This window comes from Antedon mediterranea, chromosome 1 (genome assembly GCF_964355755.1).
Source record: "Antedon mediterranea chromosome 1, ecAntMedi1.1, whole genome shotgun sequence".
Taxonomy (NCBI): Eukaryota; Metazoa; Echinodermata; class Crinoidea; order Comatulida; family Antedonidae; genus Antedon; species Antedon mediterranea.
This window is the reverse complement of record NC_092670.1, coordinates 8118533-8140371: the sequence shown is the minus strand read 5'-3', so window position 1 is coordinate 8140371 and position 21839 is coordinate 8118533. Positions and strand designations below refer to the sequence as shown.

At 31.8% G+C, this 21839-nt stretch overlaps 1 protein-coding gene across 1 annotated transcript; it reads right to left on the bottom strand.

Annotated features, from left to right (window-relative positions):
• Positions 1–5451: 5451 nt before the first annotated feature.
• Positions 5452–21620, bottom strand: LOC140040814 (uncharacterized). The gene is made up of 7 exons (XM_072087036.1): positions 21611–21620; positions 19622–20140; positions 19309–19365; positions 14532–14770; positions 14111–14497; positions 5731–6454; positions 5452–5459 (listed from the first exon to the last, which is right to left on the bottom strand). Exons 1-7 carry the CDS (start codon positions 21618–21620, stop codon positions 5452–5454), a joined length of 1944 nt encoding a protein of 647 aa, XP_071943137.1.
• Between the last annotated feature and the right edge of the window lie 219 nt (positions 21621–21839).

Genomic DNA, 21839 nt, shown 5'->3' with positions numbered 1-21839 from the left:
ATTCTGTGTAGACAAAATTAATTCTGTGTTGACAAAATTAATTCTGTGTTGACAAAATTAATTCTGTGTAGACAAAATTCATTCTGTAACGACAAAATTCATTTTGTGGCGACAAAATTCATTCTGTAACGACAAAATTAATTTTGTGTAGACAAAATTAATTCTGTGTGGACAAAATTAATTCTGTGTAGACAAAATTCATTCTGTAACGACAAAATTAATTCTGTGTGGACAAAATTAATTCTGTGTGGACAAAATTAATTCTGTGTAGACAAAATTCATTCTGTGTAGACAAAATGAATTTTGTTGCAACAAAATTCATTTTGTCGAGACAAAATAAATTTTGTTAGCCGAGCCTACTCAAGCGTGGGACAAAACGTTTTTTAAAACATTTTGTCCCACGCTTGAGTAGGCTCCGTTTTAATATTTAAATTAGAAGGCGGAGTTTAAACGTGAAAAGGGCAAGACAGGGTGAAGCTATCTTTGACATTTGTTATTGGTTAAGTTATTATGGCTGAGCATGCCTCCGTCTCTATTGCTATCATATTAATCTATTTTATAATATCAGGGAACCCCTGAAAATATCAGATATGATCAGTATTCATACTTTGACAATTTAATATCTACGTCGTCAGTAATTATTATTATAATGTATTCTACTGTATATTAAAAAATCGGAAAATGGTTTTCATTAGAGCCCTGCTTATTACTTAAGTAAAATTGTAGTAATGGGGCTATTTAATATTTTGTCGTTTAAAATATTATTTAATAATCTTATAAAATATATATACTTTATTTTAAAATTAAAGATGTATTGTCTCCCAAAATCATGAAAAATAAAGAATAGGCCATTATGCAGTTTTAATGAAGTTGTTCACTTCCATAAGAAAAAAGAACGGGGAAAAAAATTATTTCAACTATAAAAAGACAAAATAAACAGTTAAATTACCCAAAAACTCATTGGCTTCCAGACAATTTGACAATTTTTTGCTTTAAATTACAGTTTTTTCAGGTAAATAATTTTTTTAAAGACCCAATTTTTTGTGAAAGTGAATAACTATTATGTGACATTAAAATAACATATTCAACAAAAAGATTAAAAAAAAACATTTTTTTCATCGGACAATATATCTTTAAGATAATAATAATCATTGCAGAAATAATGATGCTGAAAGCTGTCCGTTATTCGAAAAAAAAAAACATTTAAAGAACTGACTACAAAAGATTGCTCACGTTAGTTTTGTTTTATGGGCAATCAGTCCTGAACCTAGCCAACGTAGGCTACCTGGCCCTACGTTGGCTAGGTTCAGGAGTGATTGCCCATAAAACATTCGATGTATAAATATCAACACCCCAGACAGGGTGTCACGAAACCTAAGACCACGAAAGCTAAGATCCCCTAAGACCTAGGCTAAGATCACGAAAGCTATTAGACCCAAGACCTAAGATTACAAATATTTATCTTTCGCACCTGCCTTGTATTTTAACTCCCAGCATTTATTCTGAATACCAGACCTTAGAATTGGCACTTTCATGAAAAAGAATCACATAAAAAGTAAGAAATACATTTTTAAATTGATGATTTTACAGACGTTTTTCTCGCACACAAAATGACTAGCCTACAGTACACTGGTAGGCCTACCCCATGTTCAATGTTTTTGTTTCTATGGAACGTCAAAAGAGCAAAAATTATATAGAGGGCTGAAAACTCTGTGGAGCGAGTCCATCTACAGTGTGTGGATGGAACAATGTAAAATTAAAATTGTAATGATAATAGTATAATCATGCAAGTACGAAGAAATAAATACTGGCAAATAAATTTTAACTTAAAAATCATGATAAGTTTTTTTGTTTCGTTTTCTTTCTGTTTTTATACTTGTACTATTATTGTTGCTCTTTTGGCGCTCCATAGAAACAAAAACATTGAGCATGGGGAGCTCGAGGAGTTACATTACAGTATACAAAGAAACACGTCTGTAAAATCATCAATTAAAGGATTTATTTATTTGTTGTTATGTGTTTCTCCTTCTGAAAGTACTTATAAGTCCTAATTTTAAAGTGTGGTATTCAGGATAAAGTTAGTAAACAAATTTGGAGTCAAAATACAAGAAAGGCAGTGCGTAAGAAAAACATCCTCTGAACCAACACATTGGAGTAAATATATACCAACAAACAACCCGTCAAGTTTGTTTGTTGTAAAGAAAAAATGTACATTTACTCAACGGGCGAAAATAATGTGAGTTTATCTGTGTTTTGCGGTAGTATTAAATTATATTTATGGTAATAAATAAAACCTCTGTGTTAAAAATTATGTATGGATAAACAAGTATTGTTTTTAAGCTGTAGTATATCTTAGAATTTGTAATCTTAGGTCTTGGGTCTTAGCTTTCGTGATCTTAGGTCTTAGGGGTCTTAGCTTTCGTGGTCTGAGGTTTCGTGACACCCACCCCAGACAGTGTAATAATGACCTTTCCAGACCGAAAACCATTCTGGTTTGACTGAGGGTCTGGGCTTCTCCAAGATTACGCAAGTTGTCTAGGACCTCTTCAGGTAAAGCTTCAAACATTAGATGTACATCAACACCCCAGACAGTGTAATAATGACCTTTCCAGACCGAAAACCATTCTGCCCGAAATTACAATACTTTCTTGATACAACTCCATATTTTATTAGTGGAAAATGCATTTTTATTTAACATCAATCTTATCAAGCCAGGCAAAGACTGAATACGTACATTAAAAGTACAAAGAACAATGTAAACCTATAAACAATTATTTGCAATTAGCAATGTATAATAAATAAAATCAATCATGGAGAAGGTGGAAAGATTATATACACTGCCATGGGAATGGATACTTGAGTGGCGCCATATGTCAGTATTGTGAACACCCATATAACTATTTGGTCAAAGTTGAATTATATCTTTCGAGGGTGTAAATATATAATAATATGCAACCGAGAGTAAAATTAATAGTTAAACTAAATTTGAAATTAAATTTAACTTTTTAACGACAATTTGCAATATCATAATCTATGGCGTACCAAACTGTCATTTATTTAGGCAACTAAAATATCTTAGTTTTTAATAGATGTAGTTATAGTTTACAATATAGATCTTAGGTTCCAATAGAGATATATCCCTGTTATAACCAAGATATCTTTTCAATAAAGATATCTCTAATATTCCAATTAGAGACAATTAATATGTCTTAAGAGATATATCATAGTTTTGTTCCCTTGAGTTAGGCCTATTAGCAATTTAGTATTCCTATCAAATAAACTTGGTAGGCCTATATAGACGACGCAATTCCCATAAGAATAAATAGGCCTATACTAACTATTATATTAAAATAAATGTATTAACTAAAATCATTTCATTACTACTCAACTTATCAGATGTTATCGTAAATAGTGTTGTCATTTTCTTTATCAATATTATCGGTATCGATATAAATCTTCAACCATCTTTAATATTTATTACCAAAATTGGTAGGCATATAGGGCTACCCGGGAGGGCTACGTGTTCCGTTTTGCTGAATCGGAATTAATTTTAAGTATACAATAATATTGTTATACGTCAGTATAAACTGTACTTATACTCGACGCAAAGTATTCAAGTTCACCGGTGTAGAGGAGGTCGTAAAATGATATTCGCGAGCTGTTTGATCGTAGGCCTATAACTGTCAATCTTCGAGTTTCCAATAACAACCCCGCCTTCTAATTTAAATGTTAAAACGTTTTGTCCCACGCTTTAGTAGGCTCGGCTAACAAAATTTATTTTGTCGCGACAAAATAAATTTTGTCGCAACAAAATAAATTTTGTCTACACAGAATGAATTTTGTCTACACAGAATAAATTTTGTCTACACAGAATACATTTTGTCGCCACAAAATGAATTTTGTCCACACAGAATTAATTTTGTCTACACAGAATTAATTTTGTCTACACAAAATGAATTTTGTCGTTACAGAATGAATTTTGTCGCCACAAAATGAATTTTGTCGTTACAGAATGAATTTTGTCTACACAGAATTAATTTTGTCAACACAGAATTAATTTTGTCTACACAGAATGAATTTTGTTTACACAGAATGAATTTTGTCGAGACAAAATGAATTTTGTCCACACAGAATAAATTTTGTCAACATAAAATGAATTTTGTGAATACAAAATGAATTTTGTGTTGACAAAATGAATTTTGTATTGACAAAATTAATTATGTGTAGACAAAATTGTAATATTTCGACAAAATTAGCATTGTCCCATACGGCGCCCCGTAAATATAGGCCTATTTTATCTTGCAAACATGAGGCGTCAATGGAATTAATCAACGTCAACCGAATACTACTAGTAGTTTAGATTTAAATGAACTTATAGTAAGATTCAAAGAGTTTCTTCATTTGAATAATTTATTCTGTTCATAATAATTTTCGTTTTGTAGGAGCCTATATAGGCCTACTGTATATTATTTCTAAAATTTTACTAGAATGCAAGGAAAAATAGAAAAGTGCTCGGAAACCAGGACCAGGACTAGGCCTACTTATATCAACTTACTGAACACCGACCAAGTTGGCGATCCGTCTCAATTCATTGTCACTAGCCGTCAGCCATCGGAAAAACATTTCTTCTATGTTATAGCCTAATTATTAAAAAAAAAATCTATTTTAGGCCTCATTCTTTTTTCAATTATAGGCCTACGCCTTTTATTGTTTTAAATTAAGAAATTTTATAAAAATGTCTTTATGCCTATTTATGAAAATGTTATTTCTTAAGGTTTAATGCAAGCTTGCAAATGAAAATAACAATTTCTACTGAGTGATCAGTGATGAATATTGTAACTTTAAATTTAAGTAGCAAATAAAGAATAACTTTGCCTTTGCATCATATACCAAATTAAATATAATTAAAATAGCAATAACGACATAACTTAAGTGTGCCTGTGTTGTCTTTTGTGTAATATTATTTTAACACATTTAGCTATCGTAAAGAAAAATCGGTGCGATTAGTAAAGGCAAATAGAGAATGGTATAGGACATCTTCAATTTATTGTAGTAGAGGGTTAAGCGTTACAGCCACAACATTAGAACAATAAATAATAAAAACCAAAGCTATATACAATAGAACGAAAATGAATCATTTTGTGTGGTTTAAGTCCAACACTTCACAACAACATAACTTAACAAATACAGTACGGTACATAACATACCAGTATTGAAATTGTGTGCGATTTCATACAGTACACACTGTACGGTAAGAACTTGTACTGTTTTGTGATTGGCCAAAACTACTGTTGCTCAAAAATGGGCAAACATAACAAAAAAGAAGCAGATATTAAACAAAACGATTTGAAATAGTAATACAACGTACAGTATTTACATTGTATGATAAAATTGACACTTATTAAAAAGCAGTATTATTCGTTTAAAACCTATGACATATATGTCATAACATCAACCTCCTAAAAATGATGTAAAATTCATAGATGTTCTTTCCTACAAGAAATCAATCAAGGCCAATCAAATTAAAACTTATTTAATACAAGAAAAATACTTTTAATGGAAAAAATAAATAACGCTCAATTTCTTCTGTTATTCTAAAATGCACTGGTATCTTAATATTATTCGCTGTAAAATTAAAATAGAGACATTACACATTGTGTACACAATGTTCGGCTCTCCTGTGTGTATTCTCACATGTTATTTAAAATGTATGCAAGTTATAAATGTTACCATGCGATGTCTCTTCTGTGCGTAAGTTAAACATATCATTGCAATTGGATTTGATAATATAATCTTCCCATTCATTCCCTATTGTGTGTCTTTCCAAATGCATTTGGAAGCACCTTTTATCTTGGTATTTCACTCCACAATATTCGCATTTATACCGTGGCTCTCCATGTGTTTTCAAATGTGATTTTAATCCTTCATTTGTTTTAAATGTCTTCCCACAATGTTCACATTCATATGGTCTCTCTTCTCTGTGAATTCTCAAATGTTTTTTTAATATTCCATTAGAGGCACATTTCCTCCCACATTGTTCACATTCATATGGTAAGTTTCCTGTGTGTAATTTCAAATGTGAGTTTAAAGACCCATTAGACTTAAATTTCTTTGTACAAAATATACATTCATATGGCGTCTCTTCTGTATGTACTCTAAAATGATCTTTCAAATTTGCATTAGCTTTGAATTTCTTACCACATTGTTCACATTCAAATGGCGTCTCTCCCGTGTGAGATCTAACGTGTACTTTTAATTCTCCACTTTGTTTAAATTTTCTTCCACAATGTTCACATTCATATGGTGTTTCTCCTGTGTGTACTCTCAAATGTTTATTCAAATTCTGACTGCAGCTAAATTTCTTCCTACAATGTTCACATTCATATGGTGTTTCTCCTGTGTGAATTCTCAAATGTTTTTTGAAATTAGCATTCTGTTTAAATTTTTTTCCACAATGTTCACATTCATATGGTGTCTCGCTTGTGTGTATTTTCAAATGTTTATTTAAAACATCAATTTTGTTAAATTGCATTCCACAATGTTCACATTCATACGAAGTTTTTTCATCGGTGCATATTCCTAAATTCTCGTTTTCTTTATTCCCAAAATTTTCAAATGAAGTTTCTTCGGTGGTGTGTATTTCCAAATTCTCAATTTCTTTTCGTTTTTGATCATGTAGTTGAAAATGCTCGTAGTCTTCACATTTTAACTCTTTAAAATGCACATGTATTCCTAAATGTTCCTTCAAATCACTTAACTAATTTATCTCCACAGTGTTCACATTTGTACTTCATGTTGGTTTTCCTCTTTTTTACTTGATCAATTAGTTTTTGTTTATCAATAAAGTCAAATTTCAATCGTCGTTCTCCACATATATCTAAAATAAAAATTTGAAAGAAAAAGAATATAAAAAGAATAGAAATAATAAACCCTGTATTTTTCAGTACACGTACTGGTACACGTGGATCAAAATGGAAAAGTTCCCATTAGTACATTTAACCAGGGAGATGTAACAACATCCACCAGTCGCCTGAGGTAAAGCTGTGCAGAAAGAATCGAAGAACGGACGCAGTGGGTAACTTTTCACGTCATGGATCCAGAAGGAAGGGGAAACCCCACACCCCTCAATTTTAATGTAAAATATTGGACACTTCACTTCATTTTACAACTTTTATATCCTGCCTTCTGGTTCCGCTATTATTTAAAAATTGGAATAATTTATATTTAAATTGAAAATGTATAGGGAATCGGAAAACCTGTTTTTAATCTATACAGTACTGTTTAGTTCTCGTATCGTCGTAAGAAACATGGTCCAAATACATACATGTAACATTATACACCGTGATTGCCTCAATTGAAAGAAATAGTGAATACATCTAAAATATTTAAACGTGTACGAATCATAAAAAACTCCTCTTTTCCTTTGCTAATACACAGTCCCTCAATTGAGTACCTCAATATTTATGCTGCTAATAGTATTTAGAATGTTGAACACAAGTAAACTTTTCAAAAAGTAAGGAGAAAAAGAAAACAACAGAAATGGGTGTAGAGTATAGACAATTTAGGCAAACACAACAATTCGTAAAAACTTGGAAGGGCAACAATTAATGTATAAAAGTTTAAACGTGGCAACCCTAACTACCTACCTAATTATCGTCTCTCATCAGTCATCCACTTGCTGCCTATTAATGGAATGGGAGGAAAAGAAGTCTTCAGCAAGACCGGCAGGACATGTAATTGGCTGAGACTGTATATGCAAATTAGATTATTTTACTAATTGATTGTAATGCACCCACCGGGACAATAACATAAAACAATTGTTAGAGTGGCGTGGCGATGAAATTGGGTGGACTTGATTGAACACTACAATAGAAATTGCATAATACAGTAGGATACACGCCTTTATAATACTTTTGAAATTCTACTTTTTCAAAAAAATATTTGTGTATAATTGTAAAGGTTGTGTTAATTGACTATTATATATTAAGTCAATTTGTTTTGAAACAGAACAATATAACTTTTAAATTATTATCTGATCTGTTTTAATTGAACACTTACCCTCAATAAAAAGTGAGGCATATTCAGCTGAAAGTGGTAAAAAGCAAATTATGTATTTTTAATACGAATTACTATAGAATATATAAATTAAGTCATAGCAATAACATAGATGATGAATATCACTTTCTGTTAATTTGTCCATTCTAAATAAGTTACGTCATGAGTTATTACCAGTTTAGTTTTATAATTTCCCTTCTGAAAGTAAGTTCATTATTTTAATGGCTTCCAGAAATATCACTGGAAAATATGTCTAAATACATTTTTTGTGAATTAAAAAAAGAAATATTTCTTTCTGCATCTAATTTTTGTAAATAATATAATAATATGTACTTCGGGCCTCTGGCCTATGTGCTGTATAAATGCCATTGACCAGAAGTCTAGAGAAGAAGAAGTATTACAATTTGTTTCAGTAATTCAAATAATTACAAATAAACTTACACATTGTTCATTTGACTAAAGTGAGGCATATTCAGCTGAAAGTGGTAAATAGCAAATTATATATTTTTAATACGAATTACTGTATTACAATTTGTTTCAGTAATTCAAATAACTACAAATAAACTTACACATTGTTCATTTGACCATCATGCTTTCCTTTTAGAACGTCTAAATTAAAACGATAAATATATTTCAATTTGTGTTATTTGAATTAAAGGAAATCATATATTTAGTTCTAATATTATCTGAATAAAAGGGACAAACGAAAGTATTCATCATAATTTGCATACTCTTTTATTACTATTAATACGATTCCATCTTCCGTTCATGTAAAAGATTTAGCACCATTAATATCCAACAGAAGAAACAAATAATAGAAAATAGACACACACACAAGTACTGTTTTTACTTTAAGCGTGGTTCCCACTAGCGACGCAACGCAAGGACGTAACGCAACGCAAGTGAATTGACCAATCACAAGCGATGGCTTATTCGCTTGTGATTGCTAACTGTCTATAACTTCGCTTGTCATTGGTTAAAACGCTTGCGTTGCGTTTACGTCCTTGCGTTACGTTCTAGTGGGAACCAAGCTTTAGTGGTTGACTTTTGTTACGTTACCAATTGTTACAATAATTTTAAAAGGTAGGCTACAGTGTTCGAATGTACGCTGAACGTTTTGCATATGTAGAAAAAATTAGATATTATTCCGCTTTTCATGAACGTACGAATACATTTTCAAACGTTTTCTCCAACCTCCGTAGTAAAACAGGAACTGAAGTTTTTAGTCGCGTGCAGCGCGACTCTACAACTCACTATGTCGGTCCGTCGGTTGGTCGGTCGGTTGGTCATAAACACTAACTTGAGCACGCGACTGCAGCCATCTATATGGCCTTGTTTTAAATTGAAACAAAAAGACAAAGAAAAATAATCAAAAAACGAAAGATTTAAATGGCACTTGTTGTATATGTTGCAATTCGTTTGAACGGATTACTAATTCGTTTGAACAGATTATTAATCCGTTCAAACGAATTACTAATTCGTTATAACGGATTACGTTCGAAAAACATATACTTCAAATGGCATTAATGGGCTTTCGTACTACTGTACTTTGATTGGCCGAGACTATTGAAAATCTACATGTGGACGTGACGTAGTCAAGAATTTAATTAAACAAAAGATTTTAAAAATGAGGGTAACAAAATCAATGGAAACCAAAGTTCAATTAAACCAATTAATAGTCGCTGGCGCAGAAAATATTGTTACAAGCCGTGACTAAAAAACAGAATGAAACATTATAACTAATTTATAGTTTTAACTTTATCATTATTTTAAATGCTGAAAATATACATAACAGTAAATTAAGTAATTCAATGTTAATAACTGCATAGAGATGTATAAAGTTATATAAGAAATAATAGTAGTATTAATACTACTATTACTGCTATTAATAATAGTATTTTCTTTAGTCATTTTGTGTCATTTTGTGTATCTCATTCTATTAAAACTTACATCCCAATGGTACGCCCTGCATGGTTAATTAAGCACCACTGATATAAAGATCAACTGATAAGGAACACAACGCACTAATAACCAAAACAAAATTGTAATGAGGCTTTAGAAAAAATCAAAATATATTTAGGACGACCCAATTCATCATTACAAAAGGAAATAATTTCTATTAGGGTCCTTAAAGTGACAGGAAATTTCAAAATAGCAACAAAAAAAAACAAAAACAGCTAAATAATATTCTGACGCGATCAGCGATTTTATTGTTCTTATTGATTTGGTACTCGATATGGGTTTGGTAAGTTTTGTTCCTCAACAACTGCAGGCTCTTCAAATGCTCCAAGGTCTCGATCCAACAAAGACATCTAGTTGGGCTGCAGGTTCCTCTGCAACAGGTCGCACACATTCATTACACGTCCAATCAATGTAGCCGTCGCGGATACCAGCAAGATAGGCAGCACGTGTTATACCAGTACCGCAAGTTCGATGTTGCCATCGTTGGCACTCCTCGCAAAAAACAGCCTCCTGGCGATGATTAACAGGTTCTCTACACTGGATACAGTCGTTCATTTTTGTTGCAGTCGAAGATAAATCAGTTTGAAAGTGAACATGTACGTACTAGCACCCCCCATTTTATACAGAGAGTAGACAATTATTTGCGCAACTATTGTGTGCCTTTCGCAAAGGACACTTTTTACTATTGACACAAAATTACCTTTGATTTACGCATCTTCCGACATTTTGGTTTACGAAAAGCAACCGAACATTATGTTTTGTCTTATGTGTTTTATTGTTTTATTATATGCATTAAATCAAAGCGCCTCAAAGACAAATGACCATTTATCCTATATGATGTATTGTTTCTATAATGAATGAAATCAAAGCGTCATCACAAAGACATACTTTCTTTTTATTCAATATTGTTGCTTTGATTTGTTTGTGATTAGCACAATATAGGGGATTAGTATTATTTGTTTTATTGAAAGTATGCACGCTTTTTGTTGATGCCGTTGTGTTGACTGCATTTTCTAAGTAGATTGAATCAACGCAAAGATACACATATCATTTTAAATCATTTATTTCGTTTTTTATTAAACTAATTATATTATAATATAGCAGTATATACATTCTACTGTAATAAATGTAACTCATTCAGTATTAATTCACATTTAAACATAAAACGAAATATATTGTACTATTCGATTTATTTTATATATAAAGCTGCTAACTGTTTAAAAATATTATTTGTGACACTCTTAAATACAGTATTTTATTTTCAAATCAAAATAAATACATCATAAAAACATCGTTAACTTGAAATTATATTATAATAATATAGCAGTATATACATTGTAATAATATAGTAACTCATTAAGTATTAATTAACATTAAAACACAAAACATATTGTACTATTCGATTTATTTTATATATAAAGCTGGCTAACTGTTTAAAATTTTTATTTGAGACACTCTCAAATACTGTACTTTATTATCGAATCCAAATAAATACATCATAAAAACATCGTTAACTTTAAAGCCTGTGTTGTACACGTCGTCACTATTACATTATCATAACGGGCACTTTTGGCGCTCAATACAATATCGCGTTCTGTAACCGGCCGAGATGAACCACTACCAAAAAGTGCTCCGGTGGCCGCCATGTTGGTGATACGAGTTTTTCCAATTGGGAAAATGTGAAGCTGCTGAAATGTAGATATGAAATCATATAAAAATTGTTGAATTAAAATGTAGTTTTGTCATGTCTTTCGTCAAAGTTATACACATTTTAAAAGAGTTATATCTTTTGCTCAAATCATTATCTTCCGAAATTGTCATCATCATACCAAAACATTAGAACATAGTGTGGGTCACGTATTCACCTATGCTACACTGTATATAGATATACCGTATATACTGTATATATTAAATACGACACTAATAGCAGCACTCTATAATAGTAGGCCTATGCATCAGGTGGTCATGGATGGAATATATCAATGTTTTGCGCTCATAGTTTATTTTAAAAAAATGAAACGTCAGTAAAATTGTTTTTTCACAATGATCACAAATAATTCGTCAAAGTGACGAAATGAATTGTAGTTGTTATTTTGTAAATATAACAATGCTTACCTTGTTGCAATAAACAGTTTGAATTTGAATTAAATTAATTAGCTGTTTCTGAATCTCTTCCTATAGCTTTGTCTTATCAAACTAAGAGTGTGATTTGCCCAAATATGGTAGTGAAATGCCCAAATATGGTATATGACATCATCACGTCCACACTCATCACATTTTTTGTCACATAAAATGTTGATAGTGCTATGTAGACAGTGCTTTATATTTTATCATCAATTGACTCCGAGTCCTTCTGGGCAATTATAAATCTTTCTCTAAATCGCTAAATGATTTTTTTCCTTGTTTTATATGATGATTTTGAATATTATAAATCTTTGCTTTACCGTTCTGACCGATTCTCCTCCTCAGTTTTGTTTTACATTATTGTTTTTTGGTCAAATAAATAAATGAAGAAACATTAAATTTAAATAAGGCAATCATAACATTTTATTGTAATTTCCACTTTTATACTAAATCAAATGAAACAGAGATATTAAACATTGCAAACTACATAACCAAATATATTGGTAATTCTGCATTGTTGGAATTTTGTGCGATACCACTCTTTCCTACACCACTGACCTACTGTACAAACTGCTATTATTTTGTGCGATACCACTCTTTCCTACACCACTGACCTACTGTACAAACTGCTATTATTTTGTGCGATACCACTCTTTCCTACACCACTGACCTACTGTACAAACTGCTATTATTTTGTGCGATACCACTCTTTCCTACACCACTGACCTACTGTACAAACTGCTATTATTTTGTGCGATACCACTCTTTCCTACACCACTGACCTACTGTACAAACTGCTATTATTTTGTGCGATACCACTCTTTCCTACACCACTGACCTACTGTACAAACTGCTATTATTTTGTGCGATACCACTCTTTCCTACACCACTGACCTACTGTACAAACTGCTATTATTTTGTGCGATACCACTCTTTCCTACACCACTGACCTACTGTACAAACTGCTATTATTTTGTGCGATACCACTCTTTCCTACACCACTGACCTACTGTACAAACTGCTATTATTTTGTGCGATACCACTCTTTCCTACACCACTGACCTACTGTACAAACTGCTATTATTTTGTGCGATACCACTCTTTCCTACACCACTGACCTACTGTACAAACTGCTATTATTTTTGCGATATACTCCAAAACACACTGGCCTATAAACTATTTGATTGAAAACACGATTGCATACATATAAGTAATTAAAATGAAAGCAAATATAAAAATAAATCAAAGCCTATAACATTGTAAACACTGTTATAATGAAATCACATTGAAATAACATTTCAATAACTTAAATATAATAGATCAGTCATGTCATCGTAGCACTCCATAAATAATTTAGAGATGCAATAATTTACAATGTAGTTGCCATAGTTAATTTTGTTTAAAAAGTTGTTGCACGAATATTTACTGTTAATATTTTTAGAATGGTACAATTTGATATTATTTCTCTTTAATTTGCATTGAAAAGATTTCAAAAGCGAGTAAACACACGTAATATTACCGATTGTTACTATTTAGGCCTATTCTAGCGGTAACACTGTACAAATAATAATTACACTATTTTGTGACTGACGAAAACGAGGAATACGATACATAAAATCAATACACTTTACAATAACATAAAATAAAGGGAGATATGAAAAACTTAAACAAAATGTTCAGTTAACTGATTTCTCTGTCATGAATCCATCTACAGAATAAAAAATATATGTGCCTCATATCTTTACCAAAACACAATATTTTATATAGAGAAATTCCATCTTTTCAATCAAATGCTTTAACAATCAGAGTGAAAAGAAATATGTAAGTTCTAATTTTGTAATTGATTGATTGGTAATAACGTAATTGAATTTAAACATGATAGCACAGTGTTTTCATTTAAAGAGTGTCTCTGTGTGTGAGTTTTTAGATGCCTTTTGAAGGTTTTATCCCATTGAAATTGTATTCCACATTGTTCACATTTATATGGTTTCTCTCCCGTGTGTATTCTCAAATGTAATTTTAAATATCCATTATGTTTAAATTTCTTTCCACAATGCTCACATTCATAAGGTGTCTCTCCGGTGTGAATTCTCAAATGTTTTTTTAAAGTCCCATTAGTAATAAATTTCTGTCCACAATATTCACATTCATACGATTTGCATCCTGTGTGTAATCTCAAATGTATATTTAAATTACTACTAGTTCTAAAGTTCTTCGCGCAAAATATACATTCATATGGTTTCTCTCCTGTGTGTATTCTCAAATGTTCTCTCAAAATCACTCTCTGTTTAAATTTCTTTCCACAATGTTCACATCCATACGGTGTCTCCCCTGTGTGAGTTCTAAAATGTATTTTTAATTGCCCACTGTGTTTAAATTTCACATTCATATGGCTTCTCTCCTGTGTGTACTCTCAAATGTTTTGTCAAATTTACACTAGATCTAAATTTCTTCCCACAGTATTCACAATCATATGGTTTCTCTCCTGTATGCATCCGCAAATGCTTGTTTAAATTCCCCCTTTCTTTAAAATTCTTCCCACAGTGTTTACATTCAAATGGTGCTTCTCCTGTGTGTATTCTCAAATGCTTTTTAAAATTCGCATTCTGTTTAAATGTCTTCTCACAATGTTCACATTCATGTTGTGTCTCTCTTGTGTGAATTTTAAAATGGTTTTTTAAATCATCACTTTTATTAAATTGTTTCCCACAATTTTCACAACCAAACAAAGTTTCTTCGAAAGTGTGAATTCCCAAATCACCCCTTTCTTCAGTTCCACAATTTTCATCAGATTCAGTATACGATGTTTCTTCAGAAGTGTTTCCCAAATTCTCATTTTCTTCATTTCGACAATGTTCTCATTCATACGAAGCTTCTACGGCAGTGTTACTTGAATTCTCACTTTCGTCATTTCGACAATGTTCAAATTCATATGAAGTTTTTTCGACAATGGGTAGTCCAAAATGTTTACTTTCTTCAATTCTAGGCCTACAATGTTCAGAGTCATAATATGGTGTTTGGCCATTTAGCAGAAAATCCTCGGAGTTTTCACATTTAAACTCTTTACTATGTACGTGTAGGCCTATTCCTAAATGTTCCTTCAAATCCCTGAACTCAAATTCATCTCCACAGTGTTCACATTTGCATTTCATGTTGGTATTTACACTGTTAAATTCTTCTTTGTTGAAGTCATATTCATTCATCAATAAATCTATAAAAAAATACAATTGTCAAAACTATAATTCTACTTCCTCCGACTATACTTAGTAGTACTATTCTATTAGCTACAATATATTGCAAAACAAACTTATGTACATACAGTAGTTTTGTAATAGAATAATGTCAAAGAATTTAAAATTGGCGTATTCGACTTTAATGTCGTGTATACAGCTTTTGCTTTAATTAGATTTACTGAGGCCTAATGGTAACGGATTAATTTGAGTGATATTAGCTTGCGTTATTTTAAGGCATTAGGCCTACTATTTTTCTGGGAAAAGAAACATAAATCGGGGTCCTCCTAATTACCAAGTCGTATCAAATAGAACCAAGCCCTATACAATACGTTACCAACAAAATAGATAGTTAGAGTGTTAATTGCGAGGGCCAATGCCACATATCAACAAATACGTAATAAGCAATGAAAATCCCTATGGTGAAACTTTCCATTGCTGTGGTCAGCTTGATATTTGATCTACTAGTCATATGAAATTGAATAACGTGTTCCTATACAGCTATGAACCTATCCTTTAAAATCTTATGAAAATCGGCAATACATTTTCGAGTAATCCTGATAACAATTATAAGAAACACACACGCCGATTGTCTCATAATCAATATTTCAGTTTAGGAACGTGTACCTACCTCAATGATAATTATAGTCTTCCTCAGTCGTTCTCTCGCTGCCACTGTATACAACTGAATGGCATTCCTCAGCAATAAATAGGATCATAGACTGGCAGACAAGTACTTATTTACGGTATTTGATTGGTTGAGAGTATAATTAAGCAAATTGAATTATCTATTTAGATGCCGTAAGAGTACTTGTTGAGTAACGCCCCGAGACATTATAACCGACCCACTCTACCATTGTGTAGAGTGGGTGGAGAAAGGCTTTATCTAGAGATCTAATAGTGGATCGTCACTGCCTTTACAGTATACTGTATAACGCCAATTATGTAGAATTGTATTGAAATTCCACTTTAATTAGATAATTGGATTTAGAAGAGAGTTGTTACTCCTTGGATTGAGTGTTACATTGTTGTGTCAATTCTTTTGACAACACGTAACAACATTAAGTTTTGAATATTCTGATCGATTGCAAAACTGCAGCAAAATCAGTTATCTATAATATAACTACAGTACTTTAAAATTCTAATGACTACAGTATACACTTTTTTTTCCAAAACATAACCTATAGTGTACCTCTGCTCATGAATACCTCAACTTCAACATAACAAGGCCAACAGCCATAAGTCGGGTGCTAAAACGCATAGTGATACCGGACCGACAGACCGACCGACCGACATAGTGAACTATAGAGTCACGTCCACGCGACTAAAAATATAAAATACAAACTACTATCTATCTATCCCTTGTTGTGTCGCCATGTGTTTACAAATATACACAAATATACAAAATAGTATATAATACAGTACCTTGAATATATATGAATAAAACTTGATTTTATTGTTACAAAAACCGACTATAAAAGAAAACTCTTACTTTGAAATAAAAATCATAGAAAGGCTTTATTACATAGGAAGGCTACTGTACATTATAAATCATAGAAAGGCTTTATTACATAGGAAGGCTACTGTACATTATAAATCATAGAAAGGGTTTATTATAATTTTTGACCAACAAAATATCACAAACGAAACAAAGTGTAAACAAAACCAAAAATGTATAATGTTATAATAAAGTGAATTAAAATAATAAAGTCCTAGGTATCATAGTACTATAATAAATGTTATAACAACAATTTACTAACTAGTAAGTAAAAGATTGTACATTTAGAATTGAAAGTGTGTGTGTACTTTAAACAAAACAAAAAACAGCAACACACAGAACATTAACATTTATACAGTACAGTATGTTTTCTCTCTTGTGTGTATCCTCAAATGTAATTCTAAATGTTAAATATTAGTTTTAAATCTCTTTCTACAAATTTCATTTATATTGTGTTGTGTCTTTGCAGTGTATATTTTCAAATGTTTTTTTATTCTCACAATATTCAGATTCATTGTGCGAGTTCTAAAATGTTTTTAGTCGCGTGGAAGCGACTCTATAGTTCACTATGTCGGTCGGTCGGTCTGTCTGTCTGTCTGTCGGTCTGTCTGTCGGTCCGGTATCACTATGCGTTTTATCGCTTTATGACCTTATCTTGATATCAGTTTAATCTAGCTAAGTCAATTTTTCACAGAATATTCCCTATGGCCAGGAATCGATGTGGTTATGTTTTCACGGTGCGCAATAAAAAATTACGCGGTCTACGTACGATTTAACGAAATCATGTTTGTAATCATATCTTAACAACCATGAATCACAATTAAATAAAATTTGGTACTCATAAATTTCAGGGCATAAATCATCATATGGCAATACAATTACGTGCGTAGCGCATGTAACGCATGCGTACGCGCGCTTAAAATTTTCAAAATTTATTTTCGATGAAATAAGAGTACGTTTCAGGCAATTTTAAGCGTTTACAAAATTGCCATGAGTGCGCAGATTTTTGCGTTAAATGTTATTGCGCACTCTTTTTACCCGATTTCTGTTTTCTTGACTTACTTTTCAACTCGAAATTACGTTATACGAGCACGTCAAAAGTGACAGGCTACGCACGTGTAAATTAAAAAAATATAAATGTTTTTAAACATTTCAACATTTTTAAACATGTTCAGTAATTTCGGTCAGTATAGTTCACTATGTCGGTCGGTCCGTCTGTCTGTCTGTCGGTCTGTTTGTCTGTCGGTCCGGTATCACTATGCATTGTAGCACGCGACTTAATGGCTGTTGGCCTTGTTTTCAAAATTCTCACTTTATGTGAATGGTTTATTATTATCTATTTTGTTTGATTGACATGATAATCTTAAAACTCTTAATAAACTTCAATGTATTAGTTTTTTTGTATCAGGGAATAAATTAATCTACATAATTATATTCTTCAAGTATTATGGCTCAAATTATTGAGTACTGCATTATAGTAACTCATTTATCTGAAATAAATATTTCTGTTTATTTTCCCCAAAAAATATTCAAACTTAACCTATTAATTCTCTCTCATGTGAATTATCACTTTAAATTTCTTCGCACAACGTTATAATGTAGTGTATCTCTTGTTTGTTTTCTAAAATGTTCCTTCAAATCACCACTGTGTGTTCAAAGTACAATTATTTTCCCACAAAAGTTATATTCTTTTGTCTAAAGCTCTGTCTATGCTATCAAAATTTATGAGACAAAAAATTGTGATCCATTTATGGACATGTCATATCACTACCATATTTGGGCACATCACACTTTTTTTGTCAAACTAGTTTGATAGTGTAGACAGAGTATATATTTACAGTACATGCCTTTTAAAATTCATGAATTTCACAAATAAAAAAAAAGAACAATTTGTATTCTTTTAACATGGGCCGAAATATCAGTTTCTGAGTGCTTTCATTTTGTTTATTTCCGCCCCCACCCCAACTGTTTTGTGTTGGTGTATTTCTTACATTTTGTTCTGTCTTTCCAAATCACCCCTTTGATTGCATTTCTTCCATAATCGTCACATAGTCTTTCTCCTGTGTGAGTTTTAAAATGTGGTGTGAAAGTATCATTTTGTTTATTTTTTTTCCCAAAGTGTTTATCATTTTTGTGTGTTCTTAAATGTCTTTTTAAATCCACACTTTGTTTAAATTTCTGTTATGTCCACAGTATTCACATTCATATGGTGTCTCTCCTATGTGTATTCTTAGATGCATTATCAAATTCCCACCAATTAGTTTAAATTTCTTCCCACTACGTTCACTTCATATGGTCTGTTCCATATTTTTAATTCTCCATTTTGTTTAAATTAAATTTTCTTCAACATTGTTTACAGTCATATGGTGTCTCTCCTGTGTGTACTCTAAAATGTTTTTTTTTTCAAATTCTCACTGCAGCTAAATTTCTTTCCACAATGTTTACATTCATATGGTTTCTCTCCTGTGTGTACTTTCAAATGTTTGTTCAATTCCCCCTTTCTTTAAATTTCTTCCCACAATGTTCACGTTCATATTGTGTCTCTTGTGTGTTCTCTCAAATGTGCTTTCAAAGTTGGCTTCCATTTAAATTTCATAAGGTGTGTTATGTGTTTTTAAATGTGCTTTCAAAGTAGCATTCAGTGTAAATTTCGTTCCACAATGTTCACATTCATATGGTGTCTCTATTGTGTGTGTTCTCAAATGTATCTTCAAATTTCCATTCTGTTTAAATTTCTTCCCACAATGTTAACATTCATATGGTGTCCCTCCTGTGTGTGTTTTCAAATGCATCTTCAAATTTCCATTTAGTTTAAATTTCTTACCACAATGTTCACATTCATATGGTGTCTCTCCTGTGTGTTTTCTCAAATGTATCTTCAAATTTCCATTTTGTTTAAATTTCTTACCACAATGTTCACATTCATATGGTGTCTCTCCTGTGTGTATTCTCAAATGTATCTTCAAACTTCCATTTTGTTTAAATTTCTTACCACAATGTTCACATTCATATGGTGTCTCTCTTGTGTGTATTCTAAAATGTCTTTTCAAATCCCCATTTTGTTTGAATTTCTTACCACAATGTTCACATTCATATGGTGTCTCTCCTGTGTTTATTCTCAAATGTCTCTTCAAATTTCCATTTAGTTTAAATTTCTTACCACAATATACACATTCATATAGTGTCTCTCCTGTGTGTACTCTCAAATGTCTTTTCAAATCCAAATTTTGTTTAAATTTCTTACCACAATGTTCACATTCATATGGTGCCTCTGTAGTGTGTGTTCTCAAATGTATCTTAAAATTCTCATTTTGTTTAAATTTCTTACCACAATGTTGACATTCGTATGGTGCCTCTCTAGTTTGTGTTCTCAAATGTATCTTCAAACTTCTATTGTGTTTAAATTTCGTTCCACATTGTTCACATTCATATGGTGTCTCTCCTGTGTGTGTTCTCAAATGTATCTTCAAATTTCCATTTTGTTTAAATTTCTTACCACAATGTTCACATTGATATGGTGTCTCTCTTGTGTGTATTCTCAAATGTATCTTCAAATTTCCATTTTGTTTAAATTTCTTACCACAATGTTGACATTCATATGGTGTCTCTCCTGTGTTTGTCCTCAAATGTTTTTTCAAATTCTGATTTCCTTTCTCCTCATGCTCACATTCATATGGTGTCTCTCCAGCTGTGTTTGTCCTCAAATGTTTTTTCAAATTCTGATTTCCTTCCTCCTCATGCTCACATTCATATGGTGTCTGGTTATGTAGGTTACACTTGTCAATTGTATCGTCACAGAGCTCACATTTTATTTCTTTAGAATGATTGTGTAATCCTAAATGTTCTTTCAAGTCACTGAATTCCAACTTAACTCCACAGTTTATATTTCATGTTGTATTCTGTAATTCTGAAAGAAAATATGTCGTTAAATTAACTACGGTAATAATAATAATAGACTATTTATGGTTTTGAGAATTTTTTTTGTCACTGATTTATTTAAAGAAATATTTCCACCCACTCAATTCCCCCAATCAAATTTTTTTTTTAAATTTGTGTGTTGAATATGCCATCTAATAGTTATTCAGTTTGACTAAAATTTGAACCAAAAAATTAATTTAAAAACTATAATTTAAAGTAAGAATGTTCAATTGGAAGTCGATTGCGACAGTTTTTTTAGTTAAATTTAATCATATATTTTTTTTTTATAATGTGTATTAATTAGCTTATTTTTTCTAAAAAAGTGAATAACTTTATTTAAAGTAATAAAAATAAAAATAACTAAAAAGGCAAAAAGACTGATACTTTTTAGTAGGCCTAGGCTGGCCTAAAAAATTATAAATATGTTGAACTATGGAAGAAAACTGTATTATTATTATTCCAGACAGCAAAAGCAGGTACTGTAACTCTCTGATATAAATACTTATTATATAGTACCCCCTAATGTCCAAATTGATGCTGTATTTCATAAATGATTTCTGCCTGAGACGTCCAAGCTTTGAAATAGAAATTTCGCCAGCGGCGCTTCACATTATAGCCATAGAGATAAGTCAAGCGGTGAAGAAGCGACCGAATACGTACCACCACGGCCGATTTGAATCGCGACCGAACTGTACAGTAGCACTGATCGGATATCATGTTACTAGCGAAATTCTAGCTTCTGCTGCTGCTAGGTAGTAAATTAATTAACCATAAATTAACATGCCTAGGAGGTCTACCTAGAAGTACTGTATAGACTACTAACTAGCTACCATTAACTTAAGTTCACCAATCATTAGTAGGCCTATTATAAGTACATCTTTACAGTGAAATCAATCTGTTGAAAGATGCATGACACGTCTCTACTCTCTCTCCTCCATCTCCTGCAACCACGTGCTGTGTACCTGGCGCGTCGCGTGGTGTGTCCCCAACCAACGGATCATCATACTTGTTATATCTTTGCCATCATACTGAGTCGCCAATATGGATTTAAT